The 22,101-nt window shown below is 47.8% G+C and overlaps 1 protein-coding gene and 1 pseudogene across 4 annotated transcripts in view; one reads left to right on the forward strand and one right to left on the reverse strand.

Annotated features, from left to right (window-relative positions):
* The window catches only part of HM13 (histocompatibility minor 13), a 41,993-nt gene that overhangs the window by 18,875 nt on the left and 1,017 nt on the right, over positions 1–22,101 (reverse strand). For all 3 annotated transcript variants that reach the window (XR_013961369.1, XM_080683183.1, XM_080683182.1), the window contains exons 2-3: positions 10,948–11,046; positions 5,371–5,453 (exon numbers count right to left, since the gene is read on the reverse strand). Coding sequence is in view for 2 of the 3 variants with exons in the window: in XM_080683183.1 (XP_080539309.1) it covers positions 5,371–5,453; positions 10,948–11,046 (182 nt within the window). In the remaining variant the exon portion in view is untranslated. The remainder of the gene's footprint in view (positions 1–5,370; positions 5,454–10,947; positions 11,047–22,101) is intronic.
* Positions 16,893–19,183, forward strand: LOC308255825 (small ribosomal subunit protein uS15m-like; annotated as a pseudogene). The gene is made up of 2 exons: positions 16,893–16,926; positions 18,584–19,183. The product of its transcript is annotated as a small ribosomal subunit protein uS15m-like (transcript).

Consider the following 22,101-nt stretch of genomic DNA (forward strand, 5'->3'; position numbering starts at 1 on the left):
AGGAGAGCAATGGATCCCAAAGTCTGGTCCACGCACTGTCTGTACAAGAGTCCCTCGTCAAGAATGCATATTCCTGGACTCCTTTTCTGACCTACTAAGTTAGATGCCCTGATGGTCATCCCACTCCCTTGACTTGTGAGGCCTGAGACTTTTATGAATTCGTTGGACTTGATCAGCCGGACAAATGACAGCCCCATGGGTGGCAATTCCCTCACGTTAACCCAGCATGGGCTTGGCCTCTTCTCTTGCAATCCAGAATACTCTGCTTCCTGGCCAGGCAGGGAACAGACATTCTTTTCTGGATCACCCACAGAGCAAGATTGGCTAGCATATTAGGCCTCTTGGTGCAGCCTGGGGTGGCTACAAGCTTGGGTGGCCCAGCCGTGAAGCCTAATCTGCCACACACCAGCTGTGTGGCCCTGGGCGAGCCACTTTAGCGGCTCATCTCCTCAGCTGTGTGTGGGGATACTACCATCGGTCTCAGGTGTTGCTGTGAAGATAGGAGAGAGGGCAGGGAGAAGCTAGGCCAGCAGTGCATCCACAGCCGGAATGTAAGAACTGTGAGTTTCCCTCATCATTGGAGCTTGTCTAGACCCCGAGTTCGAAAGCATTTGGCAATGCCAGATAGACTGACATGACTAACGAGGTGGGCAAATCCAGAACGGTGTTCCCAATGGCAGGTAAATGGAGGCAGGCCAAGAGGCAACTAGGGCAGTGGTAAAGGCAGGGGAAAGGGAGCCCTCTTTCTAAGACCCTGGGGCTTGGAGAAAGATGTGGCATTAAGAAGGATCTCTGGGCTCAGTTTCCACACTTGTCAAACAGCCAATCCCTCCCAGTCTGCAAGGCTGTGGCATGATGAGATGTGGCAGGCCCCAGGATGGAATCGGGAGTGGGCTTCCACAGCAGGCTCTGAGGAGGTGGAGTCGGAAGCTGGGATGAGTGAAGATGATTCAGCTCAGTTTGCTGAATCACTTTTGGGAAAGTCTAAAGCCAGAGTGTATGTGTGGAGGCAGAGAGAAGGCCCAAGGAACTAAGCCCTTCACTCCAGTCTGGCCTCTTCCTTAGAAGCTTGATGCTTGCCTTCTCAACCAGCAGAGAGCAGCAATTAAGAACATGGACTCTGGAGGCAGACTTCCTGGGTTCAAATCCCAGCTCTGCCACTTATTAGCTGTGTGACCTTGGGCAAGTTACTTAATTGCTCTGTGCAACAGTTTCCTCACTTGGAACACTACAATATCTTCCTGATAGTCGCCTGGTACCAGGAGGCTGCTGGCCAATGCTTGCTTAAAGGCCTCCAAATGTAGACTATTGTTCGAGGCTGATTTTTTTCTGGTCCTCGATGGCTCATGTCAAAGCTAAAGGTCACCGCTTCCTGCTGGGAAACCACATCCTGCTGCCCTCTCCCCTGGGGGTGGAAAGCACAGGACAGAGAAACTGGTGACATGGCCTCCTGTTCCTCGAGTGGCAAAGTTTGGCTTTCTGACTCCTTTTTTCCTCTAAAGGTGAGCTGGGTGGGGAATGAACTCACAGGTGATACAAATAAGTCGAGGTTCCTTGGCAGAGAGGATTTTGGCATGGGCTTGAGTCTCAGTGATTGTGCAAGGTAAAGGCAGGCTGCAGGCCCTGCCTTCCCCAAAACCCTAACCTGAGGTTTCTTCCCACAGAGGATTGAGGTGGGCCAGGAAACGGTGGTGGAGATGGAAGGAATCTCACAAGCCTGGGCTGACAAGGCTCAGGCTCAGGTCTTATAGCCTTTCAGCAGGTCTCTTCTGCCAATCCTCAGGAGACCACAGGCCCACTGGGAGAGGTGGCTGGCCGACCCTCTCTTTAAGCTCTCTCTTCACCCTTTCACTCATCCCAGTTTCTGATCCATATCACATTTTTCAGAGAACAGCTTTGGCCCTGTATGGTGAGAACACCTCTTCTGCCCATGGCTATCCATTGTTATTTTATTATTAAAAAAATTTTTTTTTTGCCTGGTCGGTGTTGCTCTGTGGTTGAGTGTCGACCCACAAACCAGGAGGTCATGGTTCAATTATTGGTCAATGCACATGTCCAGGTTTCAGATTCGACTCCCAGTAGGGGGTGTGCAGAAGGCAGCTGATCAATGATTCTCTCTAATCACTGATGTTTCCATCTCTCTCCCTCTCTCTGAAATAAAAAACCACGCGTCTTTAAAAAAAAAATTGATTTTAGAGAGAGAGGAAAGGAGAGAGAAAAATATCGAGTTGTTGTTCCACCCATCCTTGCGTTCACTGGCCGACTCCTGCACGCACCCCAATCGGGGATCAAACCCGCAACCCTGGCACATCAGGATGATGCTTCAACCAACTGAGCCACCTGGCCAGGGCTTCATTGTTTTTATAAATTCTAATCTTCCCAGGTCATACTTTGTGCTCTAAATTTTATCAAGAAAATGATTCTTTATATATTGATTGATTTTAGAGAGATGAAGGGAGAGGGATATAGAGATAGAAACACTGATGAGAGAGAAACATCGATAGGCTGCCTTCTGCAAACCTCCCACTGAGGATCGAGCCCGCAACCCGGGCATGTGCCCTGACCAGGAATCCAACCATGACCTCCTGGTTAATGGGCCAACGCTCAACCACTGGACCATACTGGCCGGGCAAGAAAATGGTTCTTCTGATAATTTTTAGTCACTCACAAATTTTACCATGTGCAGTTTTAGCTGCTGTTGGTTCTATTTTCTGTTGATAATTTTTTATCAGTAAAAATTATGAATTCATTAAAAGGCAGATGGATAACTGTTTCTTAAGATAATTCAGGACAAATTTGGGACCATGTTCCTTAGTTATTGTTCCAAAGGGAAAAAATGTCATTGTAAAAATGATACAGGTTCAAAATATTCTGTTTGGGCAGTTGGATGGAGCTCTCTTGCAGGGTTATTGAAATAAAAGTGAAATAATCAATGCCTCAGCACATGGCCTACCAGTGGCTTTCAAAATATATTGTGTTCTCTCATTCTGTGATGGTGGTTGGGCTGTGGGTTTCAAGCTATTCAAAAATGCAGGGATGGGATGGGTGAGAACTGGAACTGGAATGGGGTTTGGAGTGGGGTAAGATGCTAATCAGGATGGGCCCCAGTGTCTGGAAGTGACTTCCTAGATCCCACCCCACCCATGGTCTACCAGGAAGGGAGAGTCTGTCTTTGAGGAAGAATAACTGGGTTTGCCACTATCTTGCTAGGGTCAAATTACAGAGGTGCCTTTGATTCTATAGGATGGGGGCTGGAATAGAATCCTCCCCAGGTACCTAGACAAAATTTTGTGGATGAAGGTAGGTGTAGTTGAACTACACTGAACTCAGTTAAAAGACCAGAGGTCAAGCCCCTGCCAGTGTGGCTCAGTTGGAGGAGCATTGTCCTGTGCACCGAAAGGTCGCTGGTTCGATTCCCTGCCAGGGCACATACCCAGGTTTCAGGTTCCAACCAGGTTAGGGTGTGTGTGGGAGGCAACCAATTTTTCTTACATTGGTGTTTCTCTCTCTCCCTCTCCCTTCCTCTCTCTTTAAAATCAACGAGAGAAAAAAAAGAAAAAAGAAAAAGACCAGAGTTCAAGTCCCAGCTATGATCTTGGGCCAGCAGCTCACTCATGGTGGGCTTGGCACTGTGCTCTAGGCATGTTATAGATTTGTAACATGCTAGATCTATCCCACGCTTCTACCAGGAGGTATCTGGAGGATCTCCATCTTATAGGTGAAAAAGCTGGTGCTCAGAGAGCTGGAGTACCTTACACAAATCATGGAGCCTGCAGAGCTAGGCCATCTGCCTCTTGAGCTCACACTCTTGACTAACACTGTTCTGCCAACAACGTGTCTAGAGGAATGAGGCCAAACTCACCTTGGCTTTCAATGTCCTTGTGAGCAGATCCTTCTCTTTTTTTCTAGATTCTTTCCAATTGCTCTGGGAAGATTCTGACTACCCCCTCACCATGCACAGACCTTGCAGCTCTTGGCCTCTCCCTCCTTCACACCTCTGCCAGGTTTCCTACCTTCCAAGCTGAGTTCAAGTTGCATTCCTTCCTTTTGGAAACTTTCCCCGGTCGGCTGCCCACCTCATGGTCTATCAGTGGTTCTCAGCCTGAGACACTACCACTTCCAGGGGCCAGATGGAAACAGATGGGGATGCTCTCGTGGTTGGGCTGGGGGCACACTCCCATTTGGTTAAGAGGGCGAGGACTGCCAAATGTTTATAATGCACAGAGAACTGGCATGTCCAAAATGCCACAGCAGCCCCCCCTGCGGATCACTGTCCAGGTCCTTCATCACCAGTGAACTGACACCAGCGTGTGGCAATCTAAGCAGGTGACAGTGGGAAGAGGATGGGCTCTGGGGCCACAAAGACCTGGCTTTAAAGCTTGGCTCTGCTGCTTATCAGCTGTGTGATCTTAGCAAATGTGTTAACCTCTTTGAGCTTTAGTTTCCAAATTAACACAGGATTAAAAGCAAAAGCTAACCTTATAAGGTTTTCTGGCAGGTTAGTGCAATAATAATATTAAGATTTAGCAGTTATTGCCCTGACTGGTTTGGCTCAGTGGATGGAGCGTCGGCTGTGGACTGAAAGGTCCCAGGTTTGATTCCGGTCAAGGGCATGTACCTTGGTTGCGGGCACATCCCCAGTAGGAGGTGTGCAGGAGGCAGCTGATCGATGTTTCTCTCTCATCGATGTTTCTAACTTTCTATCCCTCTCCCTTCCTCTCTGTAAAAAAATCAATAAAATATATTAAAAAAAAAAAAAAAAGATTTAGCAGTTATTGAGCACAGTAAGTGCTCAGTAACAGATCCTGTGATAAAAGCTTTCCACACGACCCATGAGGAAGGGTACTAGTATTTCCCTACACATTCAGGTGAGGAAATTGAGGCCAGAGAGATTAAGTAACTTGCCCAAAGTCACGGGGATATTAAGTGGCAGAGTCTGGATTCAAAGCCAGGCAGTCAAATTCCAGAGCCTGCACTCCTACCTTCTCACTCACCGCCCTGCCTCATGAAATAAGATCACGTGTGAGGCACTTGCATAGTGCTTGGCGCAGCGGGCTCTAACAGCTGGAGGGACACTGCTATTACTCGGCTCAGTACTGTGACAAGTAACATGACATCACGGCTCACAAACACTACTTTCCCAGCAACCGGGGACACTCTTATCACGCCCCCGTAAGGAAACTGTAGCCCAGAGAGGTTACGATTCCTGTCCTAGGTCTCCCACGGGGTCACACGGGGAAAGATTCCCTTGGGTCTCTCAGCCAGGATTCAAACCTGGCTCTGAATGATGCCAAAGGTCAAGTTCTCATCCAGGAGCCTGTACTGGCTCCTGAAAAAGACGCTCCAATGGCTGCAGAGATGCCTTCTGACCTGATGGTGTGGGACAGGGCCAGGATTCCAAGCACGAAGAAATACATAGACAGCAAGAGGTTGATGTACTCCTGGGAGAATATCTGAGGCAGAAATACAAAGAGAAACAGAAAGTCAGGGTTGCCGGCGGCTGGCAGGAAACCGGAGTCCACACTTCTCTTCTGAAGGCTGGTCACACCCCTCTGGAGTTGGAGCACAGCATCGGGGAGAATCTGACAGCGTGGAGGACCTTTCAGTTTCTGTGGCCATGGGGAAAAAAGAGAGGACCACCAGATGCACCTCCAATGGAGCCTGTGGGTTTGCAGTTGGTGGCCCCATTACCTGGAGACAGGCAACATTAGGGTTATATCTAGAGTCATGCAGAGGAATCGTGGGGGAGGGAATCTGAGGTTCAGAGTCCCAAGAAGGCCATCTGGACCTAAGAAGGTACCCTCCAGCTTCCTTCTCCATGGTCCTGAGACGCTTGTACAAGTCACCTGCGCCCTGCCCCACTCTCCCCATCACACCCTCTGGACAGCTCCTCCATGGTGATGCCCGAGTCATGGCAGCCAGCGCTGACAGCTGCTTCTTGGTCTTATGGTGTTAGTGACACTGAGAAGCTTCTCTCTCACAGTGCTCCAAAGCCAACGGTCACATGTTGTTCATTCTAGACTTTGGGAAGGCTCTGCCATGTTCTGCGCCTTTCACGGCATTGTCTTCTGAATTTGTTATTAGGAAGGTCTCTAACTGGGAGGCAATACCGCGCTGTCGTGTGGGCCACAGGGACACTGGGCTCTCCCAAGTGGGGCTGTTCTGGAATCTGTTGAAACCTGCCCATCTGATCATGTTGCTCCCTGCTTACAGCCTCTCAGCAGCAGCTTCCCTTTGCTCACAGCTCAAGGCCTCCATCCTCACCGTGGCCTCAGGCTCTCATGGTGACCACTGCAGACTGCTCTGCTGCAGCCCACACCACGCCCGCTCTTGCTCTACATGCTGCCTGGATGCTCTCCTCCTTTCACCTAGGCCAGTGGTCGGCAAACTCATTAGTCAACAGAGCCAAATATCAACACTACAACGATTGAAATTCCTTTTAAGAGCCAAACTTTTTAAACTTAAACTTCTTCTAACGCCACTTCTTCAAAATAGACTCGCCCAGGCCGTGGTATTTTGTGGAAGAGCCACACTCAAGGGGCCAAAGAGCTGCATGTGGCTTGTGAGCAGCAGTTTGCCGACCACGGACCTAGGCCAACACTACTCACCATTCTGCTCTCAGCTCAGAGCAGCTTTTCTTGACATGGCGAGGAGATTCCTCATTAATTCAGCTCATGTTTATTGCCTCCTATGTGCAGGGCATCATGCTAACCACTGGGATTCAGCGAGGCATAAGGCAGAAAAGTCCCTGCCTCATGGAGTTCATGTGCCAATGAGGGAGAAAGAATCTCAAAAGAAACCCATGTGCACTATAACGTCAGGTGGTGCTGGGAACCAAGAAGAAAAGCTAGCAGGGCAAGCAGATGGAGAGAGAAGTGGGGAGAGCTGGTGTTTAGACAGGTGGCTAGGGAAAGCCCCCCTATCGGGACAACACTCACTTCTTTTGGGATAGAACCCTTAATGAAGGGAACAGCTGTGGGGATATTTGGGGGAAGAGCATTTGAGGTAGAAGGAAGGGTGAATGCAAAGGTCCTGAGGTGGGTACATGCTTATGTGTGCAGGGAATAGTGAGGGCCTGAGTCTGGAGCTGAGAGAGCAAGGGGAGACTGTCAGGGAATGAGGCTGGGAAGGCAGGAGGGAGACACACTCTGCAGGGCTGTGAAAAGTCTGTGGATTCATCTGGGTGAGACAGGCTGGAGTTGGAGGGCTATGCTGTGAGGGCCTGGGAGGATCCCTCTGCTGCTGTGGGGAAGACAGTCTATAGCAGGCGTCCTCAAACTATGGCCCGCGGGCCACATGCGGCCCGCCGAGGACATTTATCTGGCCTGCCGGGTGCCGCTGCCTGTCCTGCTTAGCAGCCGACTCGTCCCGGGCCCGCAGTGCGCGTAGGAATTTGTTCATAGTTTTTTTTTTAAACTATAGTCCGGCCCTCCAACCGTCTGAGGGACAGTGAACTGGCCCCGTTTAAAAAGTTTGAGGACCCCTGGATAGCAGAAAAGTGGAAGCAGAGCCTGTGAGGAGGGCAATGCATTATCCTGCAGAGGGAGGATGGTTCCCTGGGCTGGATGGAGGGAAGTGAGCTGCAGTGGTCAGATGCAGATGTGTTCTGGAACTGCAAATGCAGGATATGGCGAGGGGCTGGCTATGAGGCTGAGAAGCAGGGAGCAAGACAGCTCCCGGGGGTTTTGGCTGAGTGGCGATGTGTATGGAGTTGCTGCTGTCTAATATGGAGGGTCTGGGCAGGAGCAGGGGTTCACTCCAGGATGGTTCTGTGCTTCCCTGGTGCTACAGACCTTGTCTTCACAGACCTGTCCTCTTCCCAGGACTAACCTCCCATTTACCTATGTGATCACTTATGAGTGTCTGTCTCCACCACTTGACAAGAAACTCCTTGAGGGCAGGGATGGGTTGAAGGTTTTTCTCACTCTGGTGTCCCCAGCACCTAGCACAGGGCCTGGTGTGTAGCAGGCGCTATATCAATGTTTATAGAATGAGTGGATGGATAGGCAAATCAGTGCCCTACATTGTGAACGCTATGAGAAAAAGACCTATGAACATAGACACGTGGATTGTGTTTTACTTGACGATGTGGTGTACCTCTCACATTGAATATGTTCTTTCAATGGAGGCCCTTGGGAAAATTTCTCTCTGGCTGCACCTTTGAGCTTCTGGTTGGCCTGACTGTGTGGACTAGGAATTGTACCCCAAGTCTCGCTTTCTTTGTGCGCTGGCTGCCAGAAAGTTTAATTTTCATGAGCTGCCTCAAAGCAATCAGTTTTGGATGAGATGGGATCAAGTAAATTTTATGATTTGAGAAATGTTATAAACTCTAATGCCCCACTCAGGAGAGGAGGAAAGGGGCAGCGACACAGCCACTGTTAAATAGACCAACCAACCAGCTGTCAGTCTGGAGCTCGGGAGGAGGCTGGTGGCTGTGTGTCCAGCCAGCCGCCTTTCAGAAATGTCGATGTGGACGTTGAGACATGGGGAAGAGGTGTACTGTGTCCTCTGGCACAAGGCAGGCTGGGGCTTGCCTGCCAGGAGAGGAGGACAGGCCGAGCAATGAGCAACGGCATCCAGTGCCTTAAATAAAAATGTGCATACCTCTGCTGCCATAAAGCCCTTCCTGGGGAATCTGGCCTAAGGAAGGAATCCTAAGTACTAAAAACGTTAGAAGGTCTTGAGGCAAGGCCCTGGATGTGTATTCCTGGCACTTAGCACCACAGAGACCTGAGAAATAACTGCTAAAAGCAAAGTCAGAGGCAATGGGCTAAATGTACACAGAGCCCCAGAGAGATCTCAAAGGTACAGGGGGAAGCAAACGGAAAAAGAGGGAGATGTATTGCACAACTCTATTTATGGAAACCAGACCCTCCTCAATACACACTGATGCACCAACACCATGTTTTTCATAAAGGAGACACACATCTAAGGACACAAATCAAACCATTAGAGCAGGTACCTCTGGCAGAAAGAGAAATGGAGGTGGGAAATGGAGGTGGGCACCAGGGGTACGGGGGCAGGGGGGGGGAGGGAGGCGGGAGAGAAACAAAGAGGGGGACCTGGCATGGATTGATGCTGTTGTGCTGTAAACCAAAGCATTTGATAAATGCTTCACCTGAGGTCCAGAGAAAAAAGAAAAACAAAACAAAACAAACAAAAAACAAATACAAAAATGGATGAATACCTATTGTTACTTGATTCACTCTTATTTATTGGTAAGAGTAAAAATCCAAATGATTTTTTCTGTTTAAAGTGAGGGGGATGATATAAGTCAACCATGGTAGATAGGCTTGGGGGGGGGGATATTCTAAAACCCTTAAAAAGAGTAGTTCTGATCCAACAATGCGGGAACAATGGACCAGGAAACAGGCTTTAGCAATTCCATTTTGCTGGTAAAAACAAATCTGGCTGCGACCCAATGCAGGGAGGATACAGGGAAGCCAGCACGCTTGGGACTGTTGGAGGGAATGTAAAAATGGTACAATCTCTTTGGGTGGATGTGGCACTATCTGTCCAAATTATAAAAGAGATGCTATTTGACCTGGTAATCCTACTGCAGATACCCTTGTCGTGCCACGATATGTGCACGAAGATGTTCCTGGCAGCACTGCAGGGATGCCCCAGTACTCAGCGCCCCTCAGGACACACCCACAAAACAGAACCACAAGCAGCTGTTACAAAGAATGAGGTAGATTTAATTGTCTTGATACAAAAATATCTCCATGATAAAAATCGTATTATGTTTGAAACATATTTGTTTTTAAATTTTAACATAAATATAGATCTATCCAGGGGTGGGCAAACTTTTTGACTCGAGGGCCACAATGGGTTCTTAAACTGGACCGGAGGGCCGGAACAAAAGCATGGATGAAGTGTTTGTGTGAACTAATATAAATTCAAAGTAAAGGAGCGGAGGGGAGAGCAAGAGAACCGGATAGAACAGCCGGATCCGGCCCACGGGCTGTAGTTTGCCCACGGCTGATCTATACAATCTTTTATGTAAAGATTCATAAGAAACTATATTGAGGAGAGGATTATGGCTCATTTACACCTTCCTTAGATTGAAAAAGGTTTTTAACCATAGACATGGTATTCTGAAATTGTAAGTTAAAGGTTGTCCTTGAGGAATTTTCACTGATCAGGCAAAAAGTGCTTGTGATGTACTATTAAAAAATATGCTAATCAGAAGCCTGAAAGGAGACAGGCTAAAATGTCAAAAGGGATTACATTTGTGTATTTCTCTTGATATTTTCCCCTCCTTTTCTTTAAGTTTTCTATTTATATTACTTTTATAATTAGAAAATAAGTTATGTTATATTAAATATAGTTTAAGGAGAGTTTGTAGTAACATGAGGAAATGCTTATGATGTTATTAATGGGAAGTGAAAAAAGCAGCTACGAAACTGAATACACCACATGGTTACAGTTACGGCAAAACCATGCACGGGAGAAACAGTGGAAGGACACACCTCAAAAGGGACTCTGTGACTGTCTCTGGAAGAGGGGTTTTGGATGACTGATGTTTTTCCCTTTTTACTTTTCTGTGTTTGCCAGGTTTTCAACACTGAGCCTGCGTAACTTTTATTAGGAAAATAAACCTCGATAAATTAAAAAAAAAAAAAAAAGCAATTAGTATGGTAGAGGTATGTCTGAGACACAAGCTATACCCCATCCCAACATAAATAGCACCATGAAACCAAACGGTATCATGCAAAAAAACCCAAAAAGCTTCACGCAGAAAAGAAGTCAAGATTGGTGGGATACAGTCGCAAACACCAATAGTGGCTGTCTCTGGGAAGTGGGTCTAGGGGTGAATTTTAAGGATTTTTTTCCTGCTCTTTATTTTCTATAAATGAACATGCATGTCTCCTGGGATGGAAAAAATAAAACAAAAGAAAATAAAATTACTGAAACCAAATGACATAACAGGTGGCAAAGACTTACTTTGAAAAAGAGGTAGAGCCCCAAGAGTGTGCAGCTGGCGATGATGGGGAAGCGGGCGGCGTCCCGGCTGGTGATGGTCTCGGGCATGTCCGAGGCATTCTAGAGGAGAGAACAAAGGGGCCCACTGAGCAGGGGTGTGGTTCTGGCCTCCTAGGGCTGGACACTGGTGAGGAGTTGATGCTCCAGGAGCTCATTAACCTCCTTCCCCCTCCCTGCCCCCCGTTCAATTAGGTGCTTCAGGAGCCCCATGTTTTCTTAACTCCAGGCTTTGTTAAGGCTGTTCCCTCTGCCAGGGGTGCTGCCCAGTCACTCTGGGGCAAGATGCTCTGATGCCACTATTTTGCCACTGAGGAAATCTGGACCCTGACAGGGAAAGCCCAGGGAGGACCCCATGCCACATGTAGCTTATCTGGGGAGAAGATCTATGGCAGAGGCAGCCACTAGGAATGTAATAACTGAAAAACAGCAAGAACAAAAAACAAAAACCTTGGAAACTGGTGATAACAGAGTTGTCCTAGAACTCATGAGAACGATTTCCAATTTTCTTATGGATTAGCTAAGAGGTGAATATGATTCATCTCTGATCCAGCAGGTAGTGAATACTGAGCGGAAATAAACCAACAACCAACAAAACGGACAATGGCTGGACCCACACATGGGAAGGCACCAACAGTGAGAAGCATCTTTTTTTGTGTGCGTGTGTGGTAATCCTCACTGGAGGATATTTTCCCATTGATTATTCTTAGAGAGAATGAATGGAAGGGAGGGGGAGAGCCAGAGAGAAACATCGATGTGAGAGAGACATAGATTGTTTGCTTCCTGCTTGAGCTCTGAGTGGGGCAGGAGTCTGCAACCGAAGTACGTGCCCTTGACCGAATGGAACCCAGGACTCTTCAGTCCGCGAGCTATGCACTGAGCCAAACTGGCCAGGGTGAGAAGCCAATCTTGACAACACTTAAAACTTAAGAAATTTGGGAAAACCGAATCTGGTAAGAGTGAAAGCTGCAACTAAATTTACAATGACAGATGCCGTAGTTGGCAAGAATGTGATCTGGGTAAAGAGCTGACAGAGGATAAATGTTTACATGAAAAAGAACTGAATGCAATAAAAATAATTTCAGTATTATAAATATGGGAAAATTGGAAATGGAGTAATAAGTGCAACACAGGAATTAAACAGCTCTGTAGAATTCATACCAAAAGACTCTCTAATGAAAGCTCATCAATAGTAGAATATTAAAAACACAAAGTGAGAAGCGTTCGGAATCACGATGATCTCCATGCCCTTTGCTGGGCAAAACCCTCAGTCTTCAAGGACCCAGCGAGTGTCACTGCCATGAAGCTTTTCCAGATTCCCCCACTGGGGTAAGCCTGCTTCACAACTGCAACTCTCACTGCACTTTATGACTAATTCTATTTTATATCATAGCTACTGAAAGTCCTTGCCACACCAGATTAGACTTCTGCTTATGCCAAAGAGAAGTTCTCTCCACAAGAGCCACACTCATCAGGGTGCCTGAGATTCCACCATCATGTCCATCCTGTGAATAAGGCTCCAGCATCCCTAAAAGAAGGGATCATGTTCAGCTGCAGTCTCATTAATATTTTGGCTCACAGCTGCTCTTAAAAACCAACAGGACAAAACAAGCTAAGGGGGAAGCTGCCTGGAGAGGTATTTGGCCCAGGGAGGCCCTCATGCATCACAGTGGAAGGTTTCACAAGGCGAAGGAGATAGGGGCATAGAGCAGGAAGCCCATTAAATGATCACTAGGAGATGGGAGGGGTGGTGAAAAGGGATGCTTACATGTCACTCATTTGTGTACAAACTGGTCCTCTAGGGGAGGGCCACTGGGCAGGTTTGTGAAATTGTAACCTGCACATGCTCAAGATATAAAGAGAAGATCCACAGATCAGGAACTACAAATGGTTCTTAATCACAGGAAAAATGTTCATCTTTACTCTTTCTTTTTTTTTTAAAATCCTCACCTGAGGATATTTTTCCATTGATTTTTAAAGAGAGAGTGGAATAGAGAGGGAAAGACAGAGAGAAACACATTGATTGGTTGCCTCCTGCATGAGCCCTGACCAGGGCCCAGGCTGGGGAGGAGCCTGCAACTTAGGTATGTGCCCTTGACTGGAATCTAACCTGGACCCTTCAGTCCACTAGCGAGGGCCATCTTCACTTTTTTTTTTAAATTTAATAAATCTTTATTGTTCAGATTATTACAATTGTTCCTCTTTTTTCCCCCATAGCCCCCCCCCACCCGGTTACCACCCCACCCTCTGCCCTTATCCCCCCCCCCCCGTCCTCATCCATAGGTGTACGATTTTTGTCCCGTCTCTTCCCGAATCCCCCCATACCCCTTTCCCCCGAGAATTGTCAGTCCACTCCCTTTCTATGCCCCTGATTCTATTATATTCACCAGTTTATTCTGTTCATCAGATTTTTTTATTCACTTGATTTTTAGATTCACTTGTTGATAGATATGTATTTGTTGTTCATAATTTTTATCTTTACCTTTTTCTTCTTCTTCCTCTTCTTAAAGAATACCTTTCAGCATTTCATATAATACTGGTTTGGTGGTGATGAACTCCTTTAGCTTTTTCTTATCTGTGAAGCTCTTTATCTGCCCTTCAATTCTGAATGATAGCTTTGCTGGGTAGAGTAATCTTGGTTGTAGGTTCTTGCTATTCATCACTTTGAATATTTCTTGCCACTCCCGTCTGGCCTGCATAGTTTCTGTTGAGAAATCCACTGACAGTCGTATGGGTGCTCCCTTGTAGGTAATTAACTGTTTTTCTCTTGCTGCTTTTAATATTCTCTGTCTTTTGCTCTTGGCATTTTAATTATGATGTGTCTTGTTTGTGGTCCTCTTTGGATTCCTTTTGTTTGGGGTTCTCTGCGCTTCCTGGACTTGTCTCTTTCTTTCACCAGGTGGGGGAAATTTTCGGTCATTATTTCTTCAAATAGGTTTTCAGTATCTTGCTCTCTCTCTTCTTTTGGCACCCCCATAATTCTGATGTTGGTATGCTTGAAGTTGTCCCAGAGGCTCCTTACACTATCTTCATATTTTTGGATTCTTTTTTCTGTTTGCTTTTCCGGTTGAGTGTTTTTTGCTTCTTTGTATTTCAAATCTTTGACTTGATTCTTGCGATCCTCTAGTCTGCTGGTTGATCTCTGTATAATATTTTTTATTTCAGTCAGTGTATGCTTACTTTCTAGTTGGTCCTTTTTCATATCCTCGAGGGTCTCGCTAAATTTATCGGCCTTTTCTAGAAAATTCTTGAAAAACCTTATAACCGTGGTTTTGAACTCTATATCCAGTCGTTTGCTTTCCTCCATTTCTGTCATTTGTGACCTGTTTCTTTGCCTCCGCATTTTGGCTGCTTCCCTGAGTTGATAGAGTGGCTTTGTGTGCTAGGTGTCCTATAGGGCCCAGTGGCTCAGCCTCCCCAGTTACCTGAGGTGGACACACTTGGTGCACCCTTTTGTGGGCTGTGTGCACAGTCTTGTTGTAGTTAAGCCTTGATTGTTGTTGGTATCACTGGGAGGAATTGACCTCCAGGCCAATTGGCTGTGAGGATCAGGTGTGTCTACTTATGAGACAAGACTTGCAAAAGCCTCTGTGCTCAGCTTGGATGGGGCGGAGTCTCAGGGCGGAGCAGACAGCATTGGTTTTTCGTCAGCCCTGCCCTAATAGGCCCCTGTGTCTCAGTGTCCCGTGGTAATCGCTGCAAGCACCTATGAGAGAATGCTGCCTTCGAGTTCCGCCTGCTGCCAGACAGTCCAGTTTCTCTCCGAATGAGTCTGGGTCCCCAGAGTCTCACCCAGAACTGGAGTTCAGTGCAGTCGGGAGCTTCTGTCTCTCTCCTGCTTGAGAAAGCCAGCCACGTACTCAGTACCTGTACGTGCGCACATCGGTACCTCTGCCTTCCCCAGTTCCTCTGAGTTTCAGTGTGCTTTTCTCTTTCCTGACAGTCCAGTTTCACCCCGTATGAGTCTGGGTCCCCAAAGTCTCGCCCGGAACTGGAGTTCAGCGCAGTTGGGAGCTTTTGTCTCCCTCCCGCTTGAGAAAGCCAGCCGCGCACTCAGTTGCCAGTCCTCTCTGCGCGTGCACGCGCACGTCTCAGTACCTCTGCCTTCTGCAGCTCCTCTGAGTCTCAGTGTGCTTTTCTCTTTCCTTCTAGTTGTAGAATTTCCACTCAGCCAGCCTTCCTGTGGTTCTGGATGATGTCTGTTTTGTCTTTTAGTTGTAGTTTTGAAATTGTTGTGCGAGGCAGCAGTTCAGGTGTTTACCTATGCCGCCATCTTGGTTTCTATCCCATCTTCACTCTTAATAAGAGAAGCTCAAATTACAGTACACTGAGATTCCATTTTTCATCATCAGAATGGCAAAATCCACGTTTGATCATACACTGAGTTGGTGAGGCTATGAGGAAAACGGGCTGACCCACACTACTGACAGGTCTTCCTGTAGAGAGCACATTGGCCAATATCTGCCAAAAGCACAAATGCACATACCCTTTGACCAAGCAATTCCACTTCTGGGAATTTTCCCCACAGTTATAATTCATACATGTGCAAAATGATGCATATGAAGTATAGCCAAGGTATTCATTGCTCTAATGGCTTGCTGGGTGAGACAAATCACTTACACATCTGTCAAACTTACTTCTAAAAGGGGCAAGGGGCTTAAACCAAATGAGATATGGGATGTGTAAGAGCCTGGCAAACTGTAAAGTGCTGTGAACATGAGGAGCTGCGATTATCAGGGCGGCCCCCTTCACCCAACCCCCACACAGGCATGGCTGAGAGCCCAGGCACAGGGCTAGAAGGAAGAAGCCTCCCTCTGGAGCCCCCAGAGGCAGCTCTGTGGGAGTCACTCTCTGGCAGCCTTGCTGGGATGTGGGGTGGGGGGAAAGGGGGTGAGCAACACTGGCACTGAGAGGCAGGGTTATCTTCCCTCCCTCTTCTCTCTCAGCCCTTGGTTTCTGCTTTTGGCAGGAGTATGCTTGGGGACTTGGCCAAGTTCCTCACCCGCTCTCCGTACCTCCACAAATTGTTTCCTGTGTAGCAGTAGTGTGAGCACACACTCAAACCGCCCCCCCCCCCCCCAACTAGCTCCTGACCTCAAAGAGTTCACAGGCAAGTCGGCCAAGACCTTGGCAGTAAACAGAATATCACCATACACGGTGACACGTGACAAAATAAAACATGTATATGAGTTTGATACATGGCAGAATATCACCATACATGGTGACATGTGACAAAATAAGACATGTATACGGGTCTGATACATGGCACGGATGCCAAATAGTTGAGAGGGCTCTGATGTCAGAAAGCCCAGTATGCTTCCTGCTCTGCCTCCCCAGCTGTGGGACCTTGGGAGTTACTCTCTCAGAGCCAACTTCCTCAGCTGTAGTATGACTTGTCAGGAGACTAGGATTTTTGCACTGGAAGTATTTAGTGCTGAGCCTTGAGCACGTCACTCAAGCTGTCTAAATGCTTTATATTATTATATACAAGGGGATCGTGAGAAAGCAAACAGACACTGCTTCTGCATGGAAGTAGGGGCGTATCAGAAGTGGTTGGAGCAGATGCCACTTAAGCAAGACATTGAAGGCCAAGCACACTGGTGTGAAAGTATCCAGGGGACTCTGGCTTCGCCTACCAATGTTAGGGCTCATTTCCACATATTCCTTTCATTTCAGCCCAGTATCCTGGGCGGGAAGAGGCTTAATATTATTTGATGACAAACCAAGGTTGAACAGATGCTCCACCATACAAAGGAATTAGGTCTCCTCCGTGAGTGACTGTTATAAATAACCCATGCCGTAACGCTGAGTCAGAATGGGAGACTTGAAATTCGACTGACAGTAACAGTAATAAGAATAACATTTACTGAGAGCTTTTTAGGGGCCAAGCACAGTTCTAGGCATTTTACATGACTTCATCCTCACAAAAACCCTACAAAGCAGGTATGCTTAGTAGCTCCATTTTACAGGTGAGGAAACTGAGGCTCAGAGAGGTGAAATGACTTGCTTTGAGGTCATGCAGCTGGTGAGCAGCAGAGCCAGGATTCACACTGCAGCCATCTGGTTCCAGAGCCCAAACTCTTGGCTATTACTCTCTAGGTACCCTCTACCTTTCCTATCTAGCAATTTCTGCTGGAAAGTTGTGACAAGATGCTCAGGGAGCCTGAGACCTTTTTGAGGAACAGATGCTGGCAACAGAACAGTTAAACCTCATAGTTACAAAAACACTAAATGTTGTTAGGATTCTCTCCTAATTCGATTTGGATTTTTTTTAGACCAGACCAGGGGTGGGCAAACTTTTTGACTCGAGGGCCACAATGGGTTCTTAAACTGGACCGGAGGGCCGGAACAAAAGCATGGATGGAGTGTTTGTGTGAACTAATATAAATTCAAAGTAAAGGAGCGGAGGGGAGAGAGAGCAAGAGAACAGGATAGAACAGCCAGATCCGGCCCACGGGCCGTAGTTTGCCCACGGCTGGATCAGACACTCCTATACGAATGCAATAGCTCCTGACACATGAAACATAATTAGAGAGTGGGGGGAACGCTGACACAAGTAGCAGACATAATTTTAGTTTCTAGTGACATTCTGGATGTTCAGTTATCAGGGCGGGAGCAAGAGCAGTGAGGAAAGACAGATGCCTGGCTTCCAGTCATTGGTTCAGCTCAGGCTCTGGGATACAGCTACCAGCCAGGCCCTAGAGACGCTCTGGAACTCATGGACCATTCTGTTACTCTGCCACTCCAGCTGGAGACCAAGGGTCTTCTCTCCTCGTTACAAAGTCCACTCACCCACCCTGCCACAATTCTGCTTCCTAAGCATTTCCTGAACTAACCCCTCACCCCAATCCTTTGCCTCCAACCACCTCACCAGCCTCTTCCCTTTCTCCCTCCTGCCTATTACTGACCTGCCAGGAGTGCTTTCTGAAGCTTAGACCTGATTGTATCACATGCCTGCGCAAACATCTCCAGCTAACGGACACTAAGCAGTCATTACACAGGAATCCAGGATATTGGTTGTACGAGTCTAAACTGGTATAACCCCTCTGGTGGATAATTTGGTAAAGTTAAAACACTTTGCCTTTGACCCAGCAAATCCATTTCAAGGAATTTATCCTACAAATACATTGACAAGTGTGAAATGACTGTACGAGATTGATTTCAGCCTGGCTTGTAACAGCAAAGGACTGACACAACCTCAATGAACCGCGGAGGACTCACACTTCAGGGTTCTCACACTTCAACACACATCAGATCCACCAGGAGGGCTTGTGAAAACAGACTGCTGGGCCCACCTGAGTTTCTCATTCTGAATTTGGATTTCTCAGCCCATGTAACCAGTCTGCACTGCGAAGGCCACAGAGCAGCTGCCCGCTGGGGTCAGAAGCCACCATGCTGAGGGCGGCGTGGAGGGTGCTAGTTCCATTCGGCTCCAGGCCCCAGCCTTTGGGCTGCTGGTTGGAGGGTGCGCCTGACTTCCATCTGACCCGGGGTCCTCCCCTCGTCTCCCCAAGGTCTTGTCTGCCAGCCGCCTGCGGATATGCCATCTAGAAACTAGTCTGGCCCAGCCAAGACGACCTGCCTCTTCCACACTGCTCAGATTACCAGAACGTCCTGGAATTGAGAAGGCTGATGTCGAGAAAAGACTCTTGTCTTTGGAAAAGGTGAACCGGAAGGAGGAGCTAAAAATCAAGCAAAAACAACAACAACAAAAATCACACACACAAAAAAGTCAAGCAAGAACCACTGATGAACAAAGTTGTGGCAAACCCTGAGGACACCAGCTCCCTGGAGGCCCGAAGTGTTGCCTGCCTGTCAGAATCTGCAATTATGAAGAACACATGTAGAAACATTGAAGGGACACAGCCCACAAGCGCTAACTGCTGATGAGCATTGCTCAGAGGAAAAAGATGCTCAAAAACCTTCCTAAGACCACCTACTATGTCTTTGAGAAGACCTTTCCCCTCTGTACCACCGAAAAGCCCACTGCAGCTGGGTGACCAAGAAGGCTCTGTGCAGTTGGGTTTACCAGGAGGTTTAAAAGCTGAAGAAGCAACAAAGGGCTTTAAAAGCAGCAACAGCCCGGAAACAAGGCCAGATGAACCCAAAAAGCTCTTTCAGAGTCAATCAAGAAAAACCAATAAATTTTGTTCAAGTTAAAAAAGAAAAGAATTTGCATTTCTCACAAATTCTCAGGTGATGCTGAGTCATGCTTTTGGCGTGCAGGCAGGACCACCACTCCATAGGTACTGATATATTTATCACCAATATATATTTAATGAAAAAAAGAAAGGTGCAAAAAAAGTGCATATATAATAAAATATAACAGTTAAATAGCAAAAGTGGGGAAAAGCGTGTTTATTTATAAAGGCACAGAATCTCCTGGAAACAGGTAACAAGTCTGCCTCTGGGGAGGGAATGTGGGCCACTGGTGGGGGAGGAAGACTCGCTGTGCACCCTTCTGCTCTTCTGGAATTCTATACCATGGGTGTGCATTACCCACCCTCCTTGCCATAGGACAATGAGGTAGATCCATGTGTACTGACATAGGAAAATGACCAAGACATTGTTAAATAAAACACACACACACACACACACACACACACTTAAGTTGCAGAGCATTATGCACTATAAATCCTAATGTTTAGAAAAATAAATTTACATATGGATATACACACGGGCACACACATATGTTTGCACAAACACAGAAAAAGTTCTGGAAGGTTACACACCAAACAGCCAACTGGGTTACTTCCAACGAGTGGTCCTGAGAAGCCTTTTCCTTTCATTTCTGCATGGTTTGAATTTTCCCCCCAAAGAGCAACTGTGTAGTACTTTTGTAACTATGAAGATTAACCGTTGCATTGTCTTCAGGATTCAGTACCTCAGAAAGCCCGTAGGCTCCCTAAGCATCTTCTTGTCTCCCATCCAAGCCTCTGTACTGGGCCCACATCACACTACTCCCCGTCTCCCCTGTGGTCCCAGGCCTCCCTCTCTTCCTGTACCTCCTGCTGAACTCTTACCCTCCACACAAAGACAACTGCTGTCAATTCTAGAGGCACATCAGCATTCCGTTTAGTTGGCTGGTTGCACATGTTTCTTTGGCGACTGCGCACTGTGAAGGCAGGGCTTGGCCTTCTTTGTTCTGGCACCACTGGTACCCAGCCCAGGGCCTTGCACAGAGCAGGAGCCCAGTCCAGTTGGCTGAGGGGTTCCTCGGAGTTACAGGCTAAGCGCCTTTGAAGGAATCTGCTGGGCTACTGCTGGGCCTGGGATCTGCTCTTTTCTGGGAACGCAGGTCTCTGACAGGGATGGGCACCCATGCCTACTTCTTCCTAACACCCTCCTGGATGCCCCACTTTCTTCTCCTCATTTCATTAATTTGCCCTGCCTGTTATGGACAAGTTGGTCTCAGAGAGAATTTTGTCCTCACATGCCCTCTCTCAGCTGGCTTTGGGGTTTAACACTGATGGGAAATCAAAACTCTTGAGCCCCCATATTGACTTTCCTCTCTCCCTGCCAAATGACGGGGGAAGCATGACTCAGGGCAGAAAAAGGAAGTCATTTGGCCAGTCCTTTCCCTAGGCCAAAATGCCACTTGTGTATCATTTAGGGGCACCTACATGGGATTCTATATTTAGGGGCACCTGTGTATCAAGTAGAGGGCCCCAGACGAGGACTAGCAGCACCCGGTTCTGTCACTATTTGGCAGAGTGATCTTGAGAAGCCATTTCTTTGATTCTCAGCTTCTTTCTCCGTACAATGGGATAATAAACCTGGCCCTGCTCACCACACTCGGTTGCTGGGAGAATAAAAGAGGGTGAAGGCCTGGTAAACTTTAGAATATCCTAGTGGTGGGAGGCCACTAAGTCAGGATCAGGCCCTTTACAACTTCACGCACTGTCTTCCACCCCCTGCTGTCCCGCAGGAGATGCTGGGGGGAGGTATTTGAGGCGACAGTGGATCTAAAGCTCTCTTCTATCCAGACCCTCTGCTCCAGCCACACCATCTTCTAAACTGCTTTGCACCCCTACTTACCTGGATTTCTCATTCCTAGAATGTCTTCTCAGCACAAAATCGTCCTGCCCTGCCCCAGGTGTGCCCAGCCTTTCTCCTTAAACCCTGAGCACTACCTGTAACGCAGTCACAGAGTTGGTTACTCCTCCCTTGTCCAGTGACAGGGCTCAGAACCACTCATCTCGGCAGCATCCCCACACCCTAGACAATGGTGGAAATTCAGGAAATTTTGTTGCCTGGAAGGTGTTTTCTGAAGAGATTAGTGATCCCTATGCAGAGAAGCTGCCAAGAATTACTCAATTTTGGGAGCCCCTCAGATAAACTGCCCAGTGTGTACACATGCTGCCCCTCACCTCCTTGGTCCTGGTCTATTTCAGAACTTCTCCCTGCACCAAAGTGTCTGCCAGAAAGTATTATTAGGGGGGCTGAAGGCCACCTGAACTCTGCTTAAAAGGAGCAGAACAGAAAGGTAAATGGGGCCAACCTTCCTGCCTATTCCCCTCGGCATCTGACCACAGAGAACCGGTAGCTGAGTCCTTGCATCTTGGGGAAGGTGGCAGGCTTTAGCCACTGCTCAAGCTGGGTAATGTTTCAAGAAGGCGGGTATGAGCAGTTTCAAAAGTGGCAGTTGCTTTGTGGGCCTGCCCTCTTGGGGTAAGGCAGCTTCCGCTTAGGTTCAACTTCAGGTTTGGGTGGGGAGGAGCAGCGGGAGCTGCAGAGCGGGAGGCTGTGGAGGAGGGGACCGGGTGCCAGGAAATGAGAAGCCATTGGTACGGTGGGCTAGAGAGGGCTTAATTTAGGGAAGGGTGGGGGCAGGAAGAAGAGAGGTGGAAGGTGCTGTGTTCTCGTTGGTATCCAATGGGACAGGTGCTGAGGAAAGCCAGGGATGTGGTCTGGCCAGTCTCACCCGGGGTGCCACCAGCAGCGCAGTTACTGAGCAGGTAGGCCATTTGGTGGAGGGGCTGTCTTGGGTGCATAAAGAGAAAGGCTACTTTGAGGTAGGGTCGGGGCTAAGGTAAGACAAGGTTAGCTGGTTGTCAGGAAGAGGAAACCAGTCAAATAAGGTGTCTACACCTGGTTAAACAGGGAGGCACCAAGTTG

Source organism: Plecotus auritus, assembly GCF_963455305.1.
Source record: "Plecotus auritus genome assembly, chromosome: 8".
Taxonomy (NCBI): Eukaryota; Metazoa; Chordata; class Mammalia; order Chiroptera; family Vespertilionidae; genus Plecotus; species Plecotus auritus.